General features: G+C 39.1%; 1 protein-coding gene across 1 annotated transcript in view; it reads right to left on the bottom strand.

The window, feature by feature from the left end:
• LOC104572907 (adhesion G protein-coupled receptor A3) overlaps positions 1-13,730 on the bottom strand; it is a 242,508-nt gene extending 228,778 nt beyond the window's left edge. The window contains exon 1 of the mRNA XM_088528799.1: positions 13,510-13,730. Coding sequence (XP_088384925.1) covers positions 13,510-13,730 — 221 coding nt within the window. The remainder of the gene's footprint in view (positions 1-13,509) is intronic.
• Positions 13,731-21,253: the final 7,523 nt, after the last annotated feature.

Below are 21,253 nucleotides of genomic sequence, written 5' to 3'. Positions count from 1 at the left end.
TTTATATTTCCTGATATGATTGACATAACTGACCTTTGATCAGTTCGATGTTTTTTTCAGTAGCAGTGAAGAAAAGTAATACCGACTCTTTAGTTCTGCTTTTTATTCCCTACTTTTGCATCCAAGATGGTGTTTTTAGTGCCCTTCTAGCATAATATCACACCAAGAACAGATGTTTAAGTGATTACGGACCATTTTAATTAACTGCTTTTCAGTGACATAAGTTTGGAAGAGTTCTCTTGAACATAGAACTGTGAACTACTTTCTTTGTTCTGGGTATATGACATTGTTCTTGGCCATGTTAAGATGAAAGTTGATCTGTCGAGCGCAGCTTGCCAAATGATCCCGGCTACTCTACAGATCTGCCCGAGGCTGCAATCCTTTCCCCTGAATCTCTCTTCCAAGAAAGTTTATATTTTCCATCTGGATGATTAATGGCATCAAGTCAAAAGAACAAATCAGACCAGAGGTCCATGGAGATCATTCTCCTGTCTTTCCTAAGAGTCCAAGAGAAGATACATGTATATATTAAAAAAAAGAAAAAAGAAAAAAGAAAAAAAGGATAAGGCAAATAGCACCACAGTTTACCAGTGTGGTATGAACTACTGCTTACTTCTTATGAAACACAAATACAGTAATTTGGTGCCTCCTCAATCCTTTACTAGGGAAAAAAGTTAAAAATCTTCCCCGTTCACTTTCACCAAGAAAAGACTGACTTTTTTATGTTCAAATTCCCTCAGCTATTCATCACTCCTCATACACAATCCACAGCCCTGTACATTTATTGACTTTCCCTGTACCTTTCCTTGTCCTCCTACATCCTTTTTGACATGTAAGAACTAGAGTTGTGCACAGAATTCAAGACATAGGTGCACCATGCACTTACATAATGGAAACATGATGCTCTGCTTGTTGCCTACTGCTAAGCTGTCACTTAGATAGGATATATCCTACTTCTAGAATATCACTCCTCAAAATAAATAGTATGTAGCTCAGAGTTAACCAAGGTACACATGGTATTTCTAGCATTTCTAAGCCCACCTTTCTGACATAACTTTTGTAAATACTGAATTTAATCTTCATTTTCTAGGAATCTTCTTCTGGAAAACAGAAGGAGGAAAGAAGAAGGAAAAAGACTAGCATAGCTAATACAGCATACTTATTTTCCTGTTAAAAATTCACTTCGTCACCTATCCCAAGACCCCGAATGATTATTCTTTTGAGCACTGACCAAGCAACTTCCTAAAACAGTATTTGTTTAGAGGGCATGTTTTTCTACAAAGTGATTTCTATTGCAAAGCAATGCAAGCTCAAAGAAAACTCCTGGAAGTAAACACTTGCAAGCTCGAAGCAGATAGTTGTTCCTTTATAACTATATGCTGGGGAACCTCTTGAGCAGGGCAAGCTCCATATGGTCACTCAGCCAGGGCGATTGCAGGAAGCCCTTCAACCTCTAGTCTGTAGCCAGCAATGGTTGTTTGTCCAGATTCGAGGAGAGTGCATTTATCGAGCAGGCCTGTCTCTTAACAACTGGACAGCATTTCATCTACAAGGTCTGTAAATCTTCAAACTACTTGCACAGATCAATAAAGGGAAGAAGTGATCTGAATTTTAAGCATTTTGTCCTTTTGTAAGAGTGCAAGTCCTGTTGATGGAGGAGGGTGTTGCTGTATACTACAGCAACTTATTGAATGATCTCCTTTCTCAGGGACAATCTAGCAGACTTTAGGCACCCTAATGGCTCACAGAGGCTAAGACATTCCTATCAAAGGCCAAGAGGAGGACTTCCCAGCTGGTGAGTCCCTGGAAGGTAAGTCCCATAACTAAAGGCTAAAGAAGTGGTCAGCAGCAGGGTGACAAATCAGGAAGGAAAACAGCACAGAGCAAAGTGACAAAAAAAATAGGAATCAGTAGCCTCCCCTGTGACCAGGTAGATTGGAAGCTAAGGTGTTATAGAAAGCCTGCCCAAAATAGCAGATGTTTAGAGAACAAGTATACATCTCAGGTAGGTCCCCCAGATACTAACACAGCGTGGAGTCACAGACCAAAGGAACAAGGCATTCCAGAATAGACTTTTTCTAGTTTAGAGCAGAGGGAAGAAATCCAGCTCAAAATATTTTTTTTTATCCTAGTCCAAAAATTTGGGTCAAAGAGTGTTCCCCCCCACCCCGCCATTTCTAGTTTCTTTTACCCATTTTCCTTCCAGTCTCAGACATGTAGAAGAGTGACCCATGGTCAAAGTAACAAGGTCAATTAATCCAATATTAGCATGTTATGTGACTTAGAGATGTGAACCAAATAAGGTACATAAGCAAAAAAAAAAAAACAAACAAAAAAAAAACCCACACATCTAACTAGGAACCTGGATATCAGCAAAGCCAACATTCTGCAGTCTTTCTGCACAAAGAAATTACTAGCATCAATACCAATAAAAATGATTTCCAGTAGAAAAAGAAGAACCAATTGACCAGTACTGTATACCTGTTAAAATCATTTCCCTCCTCTAAAAGCTTTTTTCATAGGTGTGCTGTTATTGCAGTTTGATAGTTTTTCTCTCCATCATGCTTCCCCTCACTCTAGCCTTTCCATAGTACAAATAGGTAAGAAGCAAAACAGATTGGCCTCAATGTTCATGGAAAAGCAAAGATGTACTTAATATTCAGGAAGATAGAGGTAAATCTATCAATCTGCCACCAGAAAACTAGGCCAATAAACAAGAAGTCTGACTTTAAACTTTTAGTCACATTTTAATAACCCAATGCACTAGAAGCAGGAGTGGTGTGGGTTTTTTTTCTCTCTCTCTCCTTTTTATTTTTTTCCCCCCTCCTCTCCTCTTTTTTTTGTAGATCACAAACACATCTCTCCATGGACTGAGTTAAGTGTAATGACTCCACTTACAGAATGTTTTATCACCTTACCTTCTTCGCGAAATTAAAGACATCACTAATTATCTGCAAGAAAGTATACTATTAATAGTATAAATCAATTCTATCTCCTGAAACTTCATCACTCCGTTGCCTGTCAGCTTGCTGATGGTGATTAATGATGACAAGAGAAAAGTAAAAGGACTACCAGGAGAGCAGAGTGCAGCTCCCTTGTAAAGGCAGAACCGGGTCCATATCCCAGAGCTTGATCACCAAGTCAGCTCTGCTGAAACAAATTCCAAAGGAAACATTTTCAACTCTTAAAACTCAGGAATAAGCACAGGGAAGCTGCTCCCCACCAACATGTGGTTAAGCAGCACACCTGCTTGCTGCAGGGAGCTAAAAATGTAAAAGCTCATCCAGTCCCAGAAAGGGCTGGAATGGTTCATGGAAAAGCAACTTGAATAGCCAGGAGCTACATCTAAGTCACAAGGAACTGAAGATTCTTGGGAGGATAGAAATACCACAGAAAGGCAGCAGCAGCCAGGGACAAGGCTTTCGTGACCAGCTTCATACCATACAGGAGCACTGACTGTGCAGAGAAATCAAAGCCACAATTTTGACAGTTATTTTCAGGAGGAGAAAAAAAAAAAAAAAAAAAAAAAAAAAAACACCACGTTCAGTGCTTTTTAATAAAAGATCGCTTGAGGGATTTTCTTTGTTTGAAACAATCACCCTACCTCGGCCCAAATGGTGTTTTGCAAATCTTGCCTTCAAATAATTATTTGCTTTAGTCCGTTTCAAACTTAAGTCTGGTATTTACTCTCTCTTCATAGCCAAGCAGGGGGGTAATCATGTAATCATAATTTATAAAGTGATCATAATAAAGTTATCAAGTAGTTAGCCTGGGTTCTTCCAAGGTACCTCCAGAAAACAGCAACTTAAAATTTAATTTCAGGGATGTTCAGGCATCCAGCTTGGTTGGTCTCAGTAGCAATAAATGAGAAATATGGAGGCCAGTTTCATTTGAAGTAATTTTGTCCAGTTACCAATATAGCTATATTATCTGAGTATGGAAAAAACAAGTCAGCAATTTACTCTTAGCTCTGTAAAATTGTGCTATGAAGACAATTTTATGGACCAGTTCACTAATGAACTGGTTATTAAATATTGGCACAAATTAATGAAGAGGAAGCGTTTCAGGAAGAACAATTTATTAGAAACAGGTTTATAATGGTAATCAATGAACATGAAGTAGTCTAAAGTAGTGATTTCATTTGCTCGAAATTCAGATTAGAATTTATTACATTTGTTTAGTATTTACAGTTTCTTTTGGTTCATAAATCTGTATTGTTGACCCTTTTTTACATTGTTATTTATGAAACAATTTGGAAGAAAGAAGAGAATTATAAGCTGCAAAATAATAAATGAACATCTCCACACTTTCCACATTTTAAATATGAGCCAGGAATTTCATTATTCACCCTTTTATTATGCAAGTGAGTGGAAAGACCAAAAAAAAAAAACTTGAAAAACTACTTTTCCTTTTTCTGATTTTTTAAATCTTTCTTTAAACTGAATTAGCTCTGGCTAATTTAGCTATACCTTCATGAAGGCTAGCAAGTATCTGAGTTTGCCAAATAAATCTTTATCTTACATGAACTGCACTTCCCCCCAGAAAAATCCAGCTATGTGAATGTTCTTACACAGACCAAGGATTTAAATAGCCACCTGGATACATGGACATATCTCTCACTGCTTGAGTCAATTTTCTGAATACCAAATAACACAACGACAGTTAAACAATTACAATATTAGACTGTAAAGAGCATTATACTTAAAGCACAACATAATAAAACTGCTCTTCCCCCCTCTACAGATTATTGAATTGCTACAGATGAGACATACAATTCTCCCAGGGCCTTTTGTAGTAAATAATGATGAGAAGTTGATATATAATGATGACATTCATTAGAGACAGAATAACATACAGCATACTCTCTCTCTCTACATATATATACACATAATATATTTATATATGTATATTTTTATTTTATATTTATATATATTTATGTAATGTAATAAAGCAATGCTGGTCACAGGGCAGGGGTGCAGGGGTGCAGGTCACAGCACTGGTGACGCAGCTGTAAGGGTCACCTCATTTGGATGGTGCTTTCTCTCTGGCACTCCACCTGCAGCATGCGTGGGAAATTGTGGCTGTTGTAAAATTAGTGTGGATTTGCCAACCATTACTGGGAATAACTCACTAATTTATCTAACTTAAGATGGAGCTATATGATAAATTTAGAGCACAAACAACACTAACTATATCACAGCTGAAAGGACTGTGATCCTTCAAGTCTGCTTCTGCCTATATCTTGACTGCTTCTGCCTATATCTTGAAAAGTTGAGTTTTCTGGCTCCAGAGCTACAACCAGTATAATCCCACTCTTGGAGATCTCAGCATTATCACTGTAATTATTTGTATTCTATGCATTTCACAGTTTTGGAAAGAGGACTGCAACATTGTTCAGAAAGCTGTCACAAAAGGGCAGAGAAAGATAAGAAATGAACTCTTCCTCTTCCCCTCTGAACAACCTGCAACAGAGACTGAGAGCCAGGAGCAGCAGCAGCCTTTGGCAAAGGAAGCACAAGGTCCAGCAGAGAATAGGATACACATGAGAAAGTGAGAATGAAGCATGTCAGAAGACCAAGAGCAGAGCTGTCAAGGAAGGAGATAGATTGGAGGATTTTTTGGAGAAGTATTTCTGGCAAAGGAGATTGTGTGATACATGTGAACAAAAATTAGGTGCATTTGAGGAGAAAACGGGCAGAAACATCCCAGGTAATGTGCAGGATTGCGTGGTTCTGGGGAGAAGAGCAGAAGGCCCCGCGCAGAGAGAATGGCCCAGGGAAAACACCAAATGGGGCATTTTTCTCAGCCTGCAAAGCTCCTCTGATAGGACATATATGGTAATATTTAAAAGTTTAGTTTCTTAGCAGTGACCTGAACCACCTGTAAATTTGATTCCACAAAATTGGCAAATCCCTCTTTTTTTAATGTTGTTAAGTTCCCCATTGTGCTGAGCTGTTAGCACATTTCTTTCAGAGGGACTTTCCTAGTATTTCAGTAAACTTCTTCTGAAGATTCCATAAAGCTTATTGTATTGAAAAAATTGTTCAAGAACAGATTATGCTTTTCTTCCACCTCTCTGCACTCACAGAAATACCATGCATACCACTTTATATTGCAGATATCTAAATTACTAAATTTATTAAGTCCTTGGCAATAGTTAAGTGTTCAATTCTTTAATAAAGTCTCTGCTCTGCTCCACATTTTCCAAGCCTGATTTGGTTATTACTGGTTTTAACTTTCTTTTTCACTCTATGATTTAGTTTGTTCTTTACTCAAATTACAGTAGATAGAAGCTTTTACCCTTCCAGTTATACTTTGGTCTATAAAACATGCACTAATGTACTCTTTGGGACAGTCTATCCCATAACATAAGATCTTTATGGGGAAACATGGACTTTATTGCCTTTAGAAGGAAATATAGTAATTCTTCAGTAGACAAGGAAAATCTGAAGAGGCCATAATTTGGAATATTTGTATTTTTGGAGGCCTTAACCAATCAGGTTACTCAAAAAGAAAATTAATTTCTTTGTTATTAAGGTATCATTATGGCTTTAAAGTTATACAAAACTTGCAGAATATATGCCGAAAATTTATGCCATTGCCTTTATACCTTCATGAATTTTGATGAATAATCATTTCAAAAGCACTTACTGAAGGAAAATCTAAAATAAAAAATTAAGAGAATTTGCTTACTTTTGCATAGCTATCAGCATATCTAAATTCTATACAACCTCAGAATAAATCTCGGGTTTTTTTGCAAAGATTTATAGGTCTATGAGCATAATACAAAACCCATAAATCTGTGTGTGCTTACTTTATTGGCAGAACAGTTTATGCATTTGACATATTCTTGTTCAGATAAGATTATATCCAACTTAATACAGAAAAGAAACTGTCAACAAGTCTGTAAGACTATAATAGAAACAGTAAAAGCAGAGTTTCCATATGACTAAATGCACTTTCAGAGTACTCCCAAATCAGTCCCAGGCATGAAAACACAGTTGGAAATGATTTTAAGAAAAGGGAGAAGAATGGCACGCTGCCACAGAAATAAGAACTAAGCCTAAACTTTCTCTGTACTACATAATTTCCAAAGTAGATGGAAAAATTGTTATTAGTATAAATAATATACAGTTTTTAGTCACATTAGTTTGGGGAATTCTATAACTAAACATCAGACTTGATTGACCTAAGAAACATACTTGACTAGAGAAGAATATAGGCTTTTTTTTCCATGTCTTCTGTCGTTTTAATGTGGTGGTTTTGATTACTCTGTCAGGGTGATGGAAAAGGATGAAGCTTAGAAATCAGTAGGTGTGTTTCCTTACAATTAAAGTTAAAGAGCCCAAGTTGAGATCCCTGGGAATATACAGAGATACCATTAAGTAGTGAAACTCAAGCTGGCACAAAACTCCGATTTCCATGCATGCACGAAGGAAGTACGTGAGCTTCATATATATGTGTATATATGTGTGTGTATTTCCTGGTGGCTGTAGAGTAGAGTCTCTGTGAAGGTAATCTGCCCTTTAACTTCCAGATTTATACCAACTGCGCACTATAAAAACAGGACAAAAGACAATAGTGCAGAAAGTAAGGATTGCTAATGTGGAACACGATTGAACTCAATAGTCACAAAATTCGTGATGACAGAGGGCCCCACGTAGGGAGCAGCCTTGCACAAGAAAGTGCTGTGGCCCTGATGCCTTTTCTTGCACAAAGTTTCTGAGTTTGTACTAACAGCAAAGGAATAAATGGGCTTCTCGGTTCACAGGTGTTCGTGGGACCCTCTTGTCACATGGCATCAGTCAATTTACCAAGATGTGTTATTTTAAACTTCTGAAAGATTGAAAAAAAGTATTAAAAAATCAGGAGTTTCATTTTACTAACATTCTTCATACTCTTTTCTTCTGGCTATACAGAGTTGTTTCAAGACACACTGTGCCCTTCCACATTGCTTTACCTCACGTCTTATACTGCCATTGAGCTATTTTGGAGGGCAGAGAAAAAGATTTTTTGAGAAAACATTTTAGTCTGCCTTCTAGAAAGAACACTGCATTCTCAGATCTTTAAAAAAAAAAAAAAAAAAACAGTCCATTTTAAGAGCTGACAGTACTTTGGGCCCAAGAGAAGAAACTCATGCAGCTTCCTAAAATGTGAAATTCCACGTTCATAAATCACCTACTCCCTGGCCACCAATTCAGCAAAGCAGATGAGAATACCTACACTTTAGCAACAAGGTTTTTCTACACAAATCTTCTGATCATGAAAAAAGAAAATGAAACATTAACTAAACCTTTTCCTGTTTAAGGCAGAGTCACTAGATGGTCTACTGACAAATTATACAGTATCGCTAAATGCCAACTTCATCTAGGCAATTTCAATAAATACCAGAAATACATTTATATGATCAAGTCCCTTTCCATCCGTATGCATTACTATGCTTGCTAGTTTGCTTTGACCTCAGTAAGGAAACTAAGAATCAAGTCATCATAGTGCAATCTTCTTGACACAGCGAGGCAAGGAAATCCCTGCATGTACCAAGTTACTACAATAACTAGTAAAATGGTAAGGTAAACCTTCATTTTATATTAGGCCTTAATCACAAATAGATGCTCCATTTTTATCTCCTTCAATCTTCCTTTTTTATTAGAATTTTGTTTAATGTCAACACATCAGCTTCCTAATCAGAAAGTTATAATTTGATCATCATCATAGTACTTAAGTTATTGACAGGTAAACAAGAGCAGAGGCAGATACTCCCTTGTGGGAAATAATAGGAGGGAAAAAAAGCATAAGTTTTGTATTTCATAATTACTCCAGCTGATTCTATATGGGGGGGGGGGGCACAATAAAAAACTTTTAAAGAAATCTAGACTAATCGCTAAAGAGTTTTGATCTCTACTGCTTTTTGCCTCTTTTTCCTTGCTGTCCTCTACCATTTGTCCCAGAGCTGCCAAGTCTTTCACATGTGTTAAGTCAGTTTACCTTATGCTAGGGGCTTCTTTCACAATGATAAGCCATCTTTTTTGGAGAAAGCACATATAAATATGTATACATGCATAAATAATGGAGCAGGAAACCTGTTTTTTTGTTCTTTTTGCTGCCATGATGCAAGGGGGCACAGGAAGTTATGTGAGGTAAAAATGTTCGTGAATTCTTTAAGAACTTTTTTATTTACAATTTAGTAATATTATATGAAGCCTCATATTAATAAAGAAAAGAGTTTTGAGATGAAGAGATAGAACTACTAAATAATGTTTTCTTCTTCATCTCCTCTCCATTCTTGTCTCTTGTTTATTTTGGACAACTTAAAGCTCCTTGGGGCACAGAATGTATTTCTGGGATGTATTTTTATAGCATAATGTTTATACTAAATAAATCATATTGATACATCCTAAATTGAAGCAATATAGAAGTGTAAAAGACAAGACTAGACATGAACCAAATATAGTAATATAATAGCTTAGAATAAATTCCAGTAGACATGACATAAATGAAAGTGACATAAAAGTAATTTTGGAATAGAAAAGTGGGACAAATGCTGCTTTCAGAACACTAGTTAATGTTCATAAAGTGCCTTGCAGATGAGAAAAAAAACCTTACATACAAGTTATGGCTATGGATCACCACTGAAGTCGTGTAGGCTCACTCTGAAATTAAGAATAAAAGGAGTTCAGGACAGCCCTTGATTCACAGTCTGAAGAAAAGCATAGATATGAAAGTTTGAAGTGTATGATATTGAACCTCTACAAACACTACTAAATTACATTACCCTAAATTTTCATTTCTACAATGACATTTAAAGGAACAGACTTATACAGATGTACATGTTGGCTAAACTTGTAAAAATAACAGCTTTTAGAATAAACACTGGACTGGGTTTTGAATTAAGAGGGCAGAGATATCATGATTAGAAATTTATGGCATTTATATCTTCAAAGTACAATCTGCATGTACCTCAACATTTGTAGTAAACTGAAAACTTTAAGAAAACTAAAAGAATAAGCTTCTAAATACCACTTGACATAAAGAAGAAATGCACACCTATAGATACAGTCTCCAATGTAAGTGGAATAACTGGCAACAGAACCAACCAACCTGCTGGCTCCCAAATTTCAAGCTGTAGGCCTTTCACAGTGCTCCAAGGGGCAAATTTTAACCAAGACTTTATCCCTATAGCCAAACTTTCAGCAAGTTAGTCAGAAGATCAACAATTACATTTTTTTTCCTCCAGAGTTACATTTTAAACAGGTCACACTACAACAATCCAGTCAAAACACAAAAAGAGAGAAAAAAAAAAACCCACACACACTCACCCCAAATACTAATTCTATATTCCCAAATATTCAGCCATAAGGTCTAATGTGAGAAAAGTATATTATTCTGAAAGAATATTATTCCTCCCTGTTGGGTCTACACCTTCATGCCATGAGAGGGATGTGGTTAATAACCGTTTCTCTAACTAGTCACATGCCTGTTCTGTCACCAACACAGAAAGAAAAAAGAGCAATTCCCATCTTTTTCCAGTACACTAGGCCCAGATGCTGCAAATCAATACCAATTAGAATTCCTTTTAACAGGACTTTTTAAGTTACAGCTATTTTTTTTAATTGATATTAAGCACTTGAATCCCATTTCCAAAGTAGTGAAACACCAGATAAAGAATGTGAAAACAGGAGTCCAAAACAATTAAGGGTGTTTGTATAAACACACACACATGTGTATGCATATACACATACATAGGCATAAAGAAGAAAAGGAGGGAATAGTAGCTTTGTCAACTCATATCTGAGGTTTCTTTTTCTAGAGCAGTATTTTTATTGAGAACTTTCAAGCAGTATTGAGTGGGTCTACTATTCACACTATTTCCAAGAACCTATACGAACTTTCCTGCAACATAAACTGGAAATAATTGATCCAGACCTGTCACAAGTAAAAATTTCTCTGATGAATTCAAGTTAGTTTATATGAAGTCAGATATTGTCTGTCACATTTTGAAAGTATTTTCAGTCGTGATACTTTTAGTACATATATGCCCTACAGAGCTGAAGTTGTCAGACTCAGCCAAGGTGCATGGTCTGTTAGGTGGAACAAAAAATTAGCAAACAAATAATAACGTACTTAAATTTGCTGATAAGCAACAGTACGTAGCACATAAATGAAATGTTATACACCTACAATTTTATTCTTAATGTCTCACAAGACACACAAGAGGGAACTTCTCTGTCATCTCTGCTGAGCAGTTACAGGATCGGCTTGAATCTTCCCTTCCAAAAGGAAACAACATCCCTATATAATAAATATACATGGAGATGATTTAATTCACCAAATAAAGTCATTACTGTTTGTTACATTGTTTCATTAAAGTGCTACTGCTTCTGAAACACAAAATCCTTTTTTTGCCTCAATATTTCTTAATTTTTAAAGTAATCCAAGAGGTTATGTTCCATATGTTAAAGCTCTCTTCCTCTCTGCAGGCCCATAAAAGTGAATGGAAACAGGCGGTGTCTACTACAATATTCTCTTTTCTCTAAGTCTTCCATGCAGCTACAAAAACAAATGCAAGAGCACTGGCATTTGAGCTTTTTACCACCTTTTTTTTTTTCCCAGCTGGCCAAATCACACAAGTTTCTTCTAGAAAGTCTATGACACTTTTAATAAAATTGTCACCTATGTATTCCAGCTACTGAAAAGTATTATATCCCTAAACCAGACTGCAGGTTTTCCCAACTTACCTTCAGCTTTAAAATTATTTTTGGAAAGAGGGAGAGAAAAAAAAAAAAAAAAAAAGAAAGAAAAAGAAAGAAAAGGGGGGCAAGATAAGAGGGACATGTTTTGGTGATACATGGCCCTGCGTTTGAGTGAAATACAGTAGAAAGAAATGGCCTGTAAGCTTTATATCAACTAAGTACAGATAACAAGCTATCAGATGAATGGCTTTTTATAAGTAAGCTTAAAACATTTCACACGGCATGCTTCTAGGGTGAGCATGAGCAAGCATCATCTGAAATGTGTCTGTTTAGGGTAATATTATCAAGCTTGCAGTGCCTTATAGCAGAGATATAAGCAAGTAAATGCTCCCACCTACCCCTAAAAGGGTACCTCTCTCCCCTATTCACCTCTCTCACTTCTGTTTCTCAGAACTCAATTTCTTTTTCTTATAGCAAACACATACTTCTGCTCATTCTACCATCAGCCAGATTCACCTAACTAGTCAAAAGATTAAAAAAAATAATAATAAAATAAAACACTCCAAGTAAAATTCTGCAAATCAGTGCTTGAGAAGCTTTTGCAGATATGCCAAGTGAGTTTCCACAACCATTTAACCATTGGAAAAAATAGTTTGTGCACACCCGAGATGTCAACCTTTTGGAGAGAACCAGCTATAACTGTATAATCAGTTATATAAACAATAAAAGTAACAGTGAATTTATTGGCTGGATCAAAACTTGCGTTGATACAATAAAATTATTCTAAAACATTCTATTAAAATTTAACAGGAAATATGGTTATTATCTCTTGTACATTAACAAGCAAAACTTCCCAGACGAGTAATCAGTACACATCTAAGCAGCATAAAGTCAACTCAACAGTCAGAGCTGGAGCTGAACCGAAGCACGCGCAGCACATCTGCACACTCCCAAGCACAAGCTGCCCAGATGTTATAAATTACTATCTTTACCAGTTGTCTCCTAGAAGTGTTGACTTAAAGGAAAGGCAGTGAACAGTGGAGATGTTCACAGCATGAATTGTCAACAGAACTAAATCCAGCAGTAAAGGATCTGCTGGATATGTGCATGGTCTAAAGGGCGAGTGTCACAGAGCTCTTAACGCGCAGGTCCATCACAGGGACATTACTTCCACCTCCACTTAGCCATACAGACATAAAAAGTTTCATTGACTTAGTTGCAACAAATCTCATGCCCTTAAATTTTTGTGCAGCAGGCAACAGTAAACACAAGGCATTTTCTGCTCACTTGATAATTAAAAAATAAATAAATATGGGGAGGGTGGTGCTGGGAAAGGGAGAGAAACCAGGAGACACCAACTGAGTAGGGCCAACTCAGAGCATCGGAGTTTCAGGTTTGCCAGGAGCCTGTGTGCAGTCGATGGCCGGACCCCGTGGGTCGGGGGAAGCCACGGGGAGCCCTGTGGAGCCCCCGCCATCCGTCCCGCTGCCCTGTGCTGGGGCCCAGAGCCAGGTGAGCCCCGGCCCGCGCCCCGCACCGGGACGAGCCCCGCGGCCCCAGCCCGGCGCCAGCAGCAGTTTCCGAACGGGAAACAACAACAAACTCTCGCGTACTTTTTCAAAGCTGATCATCTGCGCGGGGAGCGATTTTGCCTACCTTCCCCGCGCTGGGGAGCTGCGCGGAGCGGCAGCACCGTGTACACGGCTCACCAACCCCCGGGATGCAGTGTCCCCCGTCCCACCCAGGTTTGGCTACCCCGAAAGCTGCCACCCCGGCTGTACCCCCCATCCCCAGGTGCGCTGCCGGCGGCTGTACTCACAGGGTCACGGTGCGGTTGGGCAGCACGGCGGGCGGCAAAGTTTCCAGCAAGTCTCCGCCGCTGCAGAGCACTTTGATGCGCAGCGCCGGGCGGCCGGGCGCCTTGGCGCGCTCGGCGGCGCACAGGCAGCTGTCAACGAGGAGGTCGGGGCAGTTCCTGCTGCCCGCGCACAGCCCCAGCACCGCGGCCAGCAGGCACAGGCGGCCGCACGGCCCGCGCATGCTGAGCGAGCGGGCGGGCAGCAGCGCATGGCCCGCCGCGCCCCGCGGCACCGCGACAGACCCCCTTCCTCCTCCTCCTCCTCCTCGTGCGCGGAGCCGCCGCTCCTTTCCTGCCTCAGCCCGCGCGGCGAGCGGCGGCGCTGGGCGGACCCCGCGGCGCGCAGCCGCCCCCTCCTCCCGCCGCTCACCGGAATAACGCGGCCCCGGGGGAGCGCGGGCGCCGGCACCGGAGCGGGGCGAGAGGGGAGCGCGGTCCCGCGCAGCCCCCGCCGGGACCTGTGGCGGCTGCTGCTGCTGCCGCCCCACGGGAAAGTTCCTCACCTGCCCCCGAGCGGCAGCCTCAGCCGATGCCTGGCAATTAAGGGCGAGTTAATTAAATAAATAAGTGAAACCCTGCAGATGTGGCGAGGAGAAGAGGTGCTACGGTGAGGGCTTCCTGCAAGGCAGGGCTGCAAGCGCTGAAAGTGACACGCGCCCCCGCAGGCCGGTCCCTACCCCAGTCACCTGGGCCATGCCAGGTCCTGCTGGCATCGAGGGCTTGCTCCTCACCTCTTGGCCCTCCGTGCCTTGGGAGCCCTCTTTACTGGGGGCTCACACTCATTGCACCATTACTAGTTCTTAGAGAAGCTTTTCACTAGCAAAGACACATTGCTCCCTTCCACTTTGTTTATTTTTGTTCTGAAAGTTAGAAAAAATACCAACTGGAAACTTCCACTTGGAAGGGGCTTTTATGAGGCACACATTCCTCCCCTCGTCTCACCTAACAGGGGTTTCACAGCACATGTTGCCCTTGCGGGATCTAGGCCAACATGTGTAAGAGCGTACCCTGCCAACAGATCTGCTTTATGAAATTACCTTTAAAAATATATTGTATTATGGTCCCTCAGGGAAGATTTGTCTCATGCATGTACAGTGCCTGCTATCACTATGTTCTTGCACCTAATTGGGGCCAGTAGGCACTAAGTTCATTAATAAATGAGGGGGATCGGTGTATCCTGGGGAAAGGGCAGCACAATAGGGTCTTTCTCAGGAACATTTTTTTTTTCCTTTGTACATTTGTTGATTTAAAGAATCATTAATATTGCAACTTTTGTTCTTTTAAAAGCAAAGTTGTGTAAGACTTGTTGGCAGGCTGTAAAATGGCCTGCGTTACATGAGCCTGAGCAGCACTGTAATGGTTACATGCTGTGCTTTACGATAATCTGGGTAGCATTTTAATTCATAAATGATGCTTTTTTTAACCTTTGAATATTTCGGTCTCACCCTTGCATTTTTTTTTTCTTTTTTAAAGCTCAAGGCACAGGTGGAAAATACACATTATGAAAATGTGTATCACTTTCATTCAATGTAAGACTGGTTGAGAAGAAAGGGAATTTTTCAGTCCAACTCCTGAACATGTGCAAGCAGAATTTTAATTTTTTTTCTAGCTCGCTGATCTTGAAAGTCTTTGCAGAACAAGGTTTTATTAAAGAACAAGAAGTTTCATAGTCACATTCAAACCCTCTATCAAAAACTACAATAAAAGTAGAAAAGAAGTTGTTAATCCTGATATTACAGAAGAAAAATAAGGAGAAAGTTTCCTCTCTACTTCCCATGTTTGATCCATTTTTTATTCTTGCTTTAAGACAAAGAAACAAAAAACTCAGTCATCTTCCCCCTTCGTCACTGTTGGTAATCTTCAAGTACGAATAGCACCAAATTTAAATGATGGTTTATTAGCCCAGATGATGTTTCCTACCCTGAGAACTTCTACTCTAGCTTCATGTGAAGGGCACAAGGGAGAAAAGAAGACACAGGCAGCGCAAACCAGGTCCTGCTTCATCTGCCCAGGCCAACAGAGCAGGACATGTCACATCCATGGTAGCTAAAGGTTATCTAGGCCTTGAAAGAGGCAACTTCAACTCACTCATGATACGGAAACAACAATGTTTCTCATTTATGGTGGAAGGAGAATGATCCCGAATCCTGGTAGGGGCAAGAAGAAATAACACAGTAGTAGCATCACTGTTTTAAAAGTAACAAAAATTATATTACTTTTGGGTCCCAAAATTGTCAGGTTTAGACAGAGTGCGTCTCCCATCTTGGGTGTTTGGAAGACTTATGCAGAAGACAACACCTGTTAGGGCACGAGGCTGCTTGAACAGGCAGCTTGGCACATGCACAACCAGAGCTCTGTTTTTATCTGCTATATTCTATCATGTATATTAAGGTCAAAGAGAAAGACACTTCACAAATCGTGATGCCTTGCAGTTAAACTGAGTGAGGGGTTTTCAGTTTACAGCTGACCTGGGGCCCTTCAGTGTTCCTTAAATCTTTGCTGCATCTGGCCCAAGATCACGGTACATGTGCACATGGCACAGGAAAGCCTGAGCAGCAGGCAGAGATTGCACAAAGAGCAGCGGCCAAGCCCTGCTCAGATGAACGTCCCGGCAGGCCAGAGCAAGACCAGAGATTCACTTGGAATATGGAATATCTTCTAAATTATGCAAAGGTAAATAAATTAACAGAAATTGAGGATAAGAGTTTTTGTGACAGAGTGTGGAAGTAAGGAAATTTATTTGTCTTTTTAATTCTGTTTAGCAAAAGTCTTGAGAATTTTTAGGAGATGGAAGTGTCTGTGTGTTTGTATATACCACATCCTTCCAACTGCACTTGAGAGACAGATTTTACCCTGTGGCAGAATGTGTAAGAATTAAAAGGAATGTAAATAAATTTAAGAAGATAATCCTAAAATGGTACTAGCCTGAACAAAGATAAACAATATAAAAGGAAATCTGAAGTTAGAGATACAGGTAATTCATTAAACTACAGGTTTACATTATATTTAGATCCTTTCCCCAAGCCCAAACAGCAGCACCTGCTTAACATCACTGAAGACTTCACTGCAATTAAGTAACAAGAACACGTTATACAATAATAGGAAATATGGGAAGGCAGAATGTAAATAAGTCGATTTGAATTTTGTCAGGATTTCAAAATAGCGTGTTAGTATTGGAAGAGAGCCATGGAAACTTTAATAACCACAAATGGTCAGGGCTTTTGTTTTATTTCTTATCCAGAAGTTGGCACCCTATCAGCCCTTTAATTCCTTGAACATTGACCATTTATTGACAACAGTGAAACAATGAATCATCCCCCCCATTTCCTTCAGGGCCTGGCTATTCCACCGCCCTTATCCAATAGCAACTACTTCTTGTGCCACTTGTCACATCAGCACAGCAGTGTTATGTCTATGAGTTTGCACAATGAAATGATTAAAATAAAAAAAGCCTAGAAAGGATTTGGCAAAAAATAAACAAACAAAAAATAAAAATAACTGGGAGAAAAACAATACAGAGCAGGATTCCACTGGGACACTTGGAATTTTGTGAAAATATGTTCTTTGAAAGGTGATAGAGGGAAAAAAAACAATGTGTAAAAACAGTCACAGCAGAACTTTCACATTAGGAGTCCAATGAATTTTACCTTCAAACACAGTAAGTTGGGGATAGGAGACTCCTCTTCCATGAAGAACTCATACGCTGCATTGATAACCTCAAAACAAACAAGAAAAATAAAACAAACAATAAAAGCAGAGCTGTTCAAAACTGTTATTGAAGCGGAATAAAATTGAGTGTAGAAAGACTCTCAACAAAAACGCCCAAATCTACTTAATGGTTTGAGCAATCGCATAAAGAAAGGCAAAAACTGCATCATTTAGAGCTGGAGTAACCAAAGCAGTGAATAATGTACCACTGGGAGCAAAGCTGTATTAGAATGAACCAGCAGAACAGCGTTTCCATTTGTGCTGCTGTTCTGTACCAGCACAATCAGAAACACCTCTGGATTGATTTTTATCTTTAAAAAATTACAGACTTTATACCAATGAAAGCCCCAAATATAATTGCATTGTTTTCCCTCCATTTATATTTCATGTCATGTTTACCATTATAAATACTGCACTTTAACCAAAACCACAATGTTTTCACACACTTCCTTGTAGGGTGACAGTTGTGAGAAAGATACATCAAGTTTTTCCACTAAGTAAGTTCTTGAAGTTAGAAACTTCCTGGAAAAAAAATAATGTGGCTCTGTTTATTATATAGCAGATTGGATAAACGCAAAATTCTGTTAGAAATGGGGAATGTAGCTTTGCAGGTATATACAAATATCAGTAAAGAGTGGAATAATTATCACAAAACTGTCAACTGTGAAATAAATACATAATATTTGGAGAACAAAAGTATAAGCTGCTTCTCAAAGCTAAAGCAAGGTTTTCCCATCAGAAATATATACAAAAAAAAAGTCCAAACAACAAAAGTTTACATGTGAATATATGTCAATATATGTGATTTTTTTGGTGACTAAAATCACTAAAATCACTAAAAGTAATTTTAAGTGCTACCAAGTCCCTTGCCTACAAGAAGAAGTCAGATTGAGATTGTTCAGAAGTGATATTAATGGCATGTATTTTTCAGTGTTCTAGCTTTTATCTCTTACTTTATTACTTGTACGGCAGCAGCAGAATTACTCTTTTTCATTTTTAGCCAAAAGAGAAATGGCTTCTTGAATTTTGGACCAAATCTGAGTCTGCCCTGGAGTAGGGCTCAAGGGCTCAGGGAACTGAAGCTGCGTCCCGCAGAAGGCAGAGCCGAAAGCACACAGGGAACAGCAGCTGCCTTTTCTTTACTGTCCCCCCTCCCCTTTTTTTTTTTCTCCTCCTAAGGGTAAAGATCTCTAGAAAGATCTTTATATCTCCCTTTGTCACTTTTCGATACCTTCTAGGGCTACCAGTTAGGTGTTCTCTTCTCTGCAGATCAGGCACAAGATAGTAAGTGGATGATCTGAAGTCATGAAGATGACAGAGGCACAAGCATAATATAAATGCATTACTGATTCATGCAGCTTCATAAACTGACTTTACATACACTTCACTAAGAGGATTTGGGTTTTATGCCTGGAATCAGAGAAACTGAAAACAACTCACTTTGCAAGGGAGCTCTGAACATCACCTGGTGCAAGTCCCCTGTCAAACCAGGCTCAGCTTCACAAGCACGTTTGGTTACTCGGGGGTCGTTTGGTGGCGTTTTAAATCCTCGCACAAGGTCTTTATGGGAGCTTCTCTAGTGTTTGGCCACGCTCACTGCAAACATTTTTACCTTAGCTCGGAGCAGAATTTCCCCTGCTGCCACTTGTACCCATTATCCCTCAGCCTGGGGCTGAGCATCCCTGGGAGGAGGCTGGCTCCATGTGCTCTTTAATTACCGAATAGCTAATTGAAGACAGCAACAAGATCCTCCACCCACACCCCTTAACTTTCCCTCCTCTGGGAGGACAGACCCCCCTCTCAGCCTCCCCGTGCCCATCACGTGCTCCAGCCCCCAGCAATCCCAGTGACCCTCAGCTGGGCTAACGCCACTTTGTCAAAGTCCTTTTTGTATGACTTTACTGTCGTGTGACAATATATGAATAGCGCAACATAAAAGTAGCTATTACTCTATTATCTCCTTCTTAATGAACTGAATGGCAAAGACATTCTGCAAATTTCTGGGTTCCTTGTGACCATGTATCCAGCAAGTACAAATTACTTTATTAACATAGCAAGCAGCAAAATGCAAGCTATTTTCTTTACTTTTAGCAAAAAAGTGGTGTGTATGGAAAAATATTAATGATTAAAAATATTTCCTTATGCAATGGAAGCTTAAGCTATTCAAATGTCATATTATCTGTTACATTTATCACTCAGGGACAGGGAATATTCTTCTGTTCAAGCCTATCTAAATGCCATTAGTAGTAGTATGGAGAATATTTTGTATATCGTTAATACTTCTAATAACTTGGTTGTTTTTAAACGTTTAAAAATATAAACTATAGGGAAAATAATGAGAAGGACTAACTCTTAGACTTGAACAGGGAGTTTGGTGTTGTAAACTATACTATGCTGGAGCCAAAGTTTTGAAGAGGATTTAAGCAGATTTGTGATCAACCTAGAAGCTCCATTGATAGAAGGTCTAGCATGGAGAGCCAAGAAATCCAATTACAATAAGCAGCTGTGCAACACTTCTACTAACTGTAATAATTCCTCAATTTAAATCCTAACACTCTCCAATCTTCCTCCAAATTCCCTTCTGTCAAGGCAAATTCATGTCTTTTTTTTTGCCTTACAAGCAGAAAATGACATTTGTTATTGTTTGTCCGTGTACTCCCATATCATTTCCCACTTCAGGCCTTTCAAAATTGCTGTCAGTTATTATTACATACTATTTATTTCAGGCCCTTTCGGAGAGCTTGCATTTTCCTCAAATTAAAGGTATTTCTGGAAACTGACCTCCTCCATCAGGTGGGTGCCTTCATCCACCTTTTTCCAATATCTTTTAGTCTTATCCATCATTCTTGGATTTGCTTTCATACTTTCTCTGCATTCTTAGAGTTGGCTTGTTTGCCTCCTGCAAAGAGATCAAGAATAACCCATTCCGTTTTCTATGCAATATTATGCCCTTTTATATCATTCCTCCTTGTAGTTTTAGAAAGGAAAATCTCCACATTCCAAAAAAAAAAAAAAAAAGAGGCACTGTACAACTGCAGTTCTATGTACACCTGCAGCAGCAGATGTCTGCAAAAAATGCTTTTAAAAAGTATTGGGAATACAAGAAAAATCATACTAAAACTTATAATTGCTGATAATTATAGTACTGCAGACTAAGGTTATTTTAAGGAATTTCACCTACCTCTGGAACTTGCATCTTATTTGATACTGAGAATTTAGCTGTTACCATTCAGCTCAGAAATGCTAACATCTAAAATGCCCTCATGTGAAAACAGTTCACAGTGCTGTATTTAAAAAAATCCTTCCCAAATTCTCTAGAATGTTGTGATTAACAGTATTATAAACAATTTAAATATCTGTGATTAAAGTGAAACCTAAAGTGAAACATGAAAAGTGAAATATTATCCTGGAATGAGGATAATATTCATGAAAGTAAAATAACAAAGATCATTGAGATGATTTCTCTTTCTCATTGGTAATGCTTTGTGTAATACAGGTATTAACTAGTATCAGACAGTAAACCCACTAGAAAACAAGCTGACGCAGGCTGGTTTTTAAATGAAGACTTCTCGCTCCTGAGAATCACTAAAAAGCTATTATTCTTTGTTCTTTTCTTGTAAAATGTACCGTTTTCCCACTCCATTTCCTAATGTGCTCTCTTAATATGCAAGTGCATTTGGAATAATGAATCACACTCCAGAATGGTGGCAATTGGTATGCATACAGTGTTAATTGAGTCAGGAAACATTCTTTACCAGATGGATATGGATTTTTGTGAATGCATAATGGTCCTTTAAGAAGCTTAATAGAAAAGTATGAAACCTTTTTAGAAACAGCATTCCAAAGCAAGATTGCCAAAAGCAAGTGCACATAAATAGCTTGGATAATTGGCCCCGTGTTCCTGCACCCATCCCCAGTGCCAGAGAGAGGGACTGCTGACCATGCACTATGTTTTGCATTAGCCTCCTGGGCTGGGGTGCTTCAGTCCTCAAGTTGC

This window comes from Tinamus guttatus, unplaced genomic scaffold (assembly GCF_059628265.1).
Source record: "Tinamus guttatus ecotype Peru unplaced genomic scaffold, ASM5962826v1 Tinamus_guttatus_pri_ptg000314l, whole genome shotgun sequence".
NCBI classification, from domain to species: Eukaryota; Metazoa; Chordata; class Aves; order Tinamiformes; family Tinamidae; genus Tinamus; species Tinamus guttatus.
This window is presented reverse-complemented; position numbering and strand designations above follow the sequence as displayed.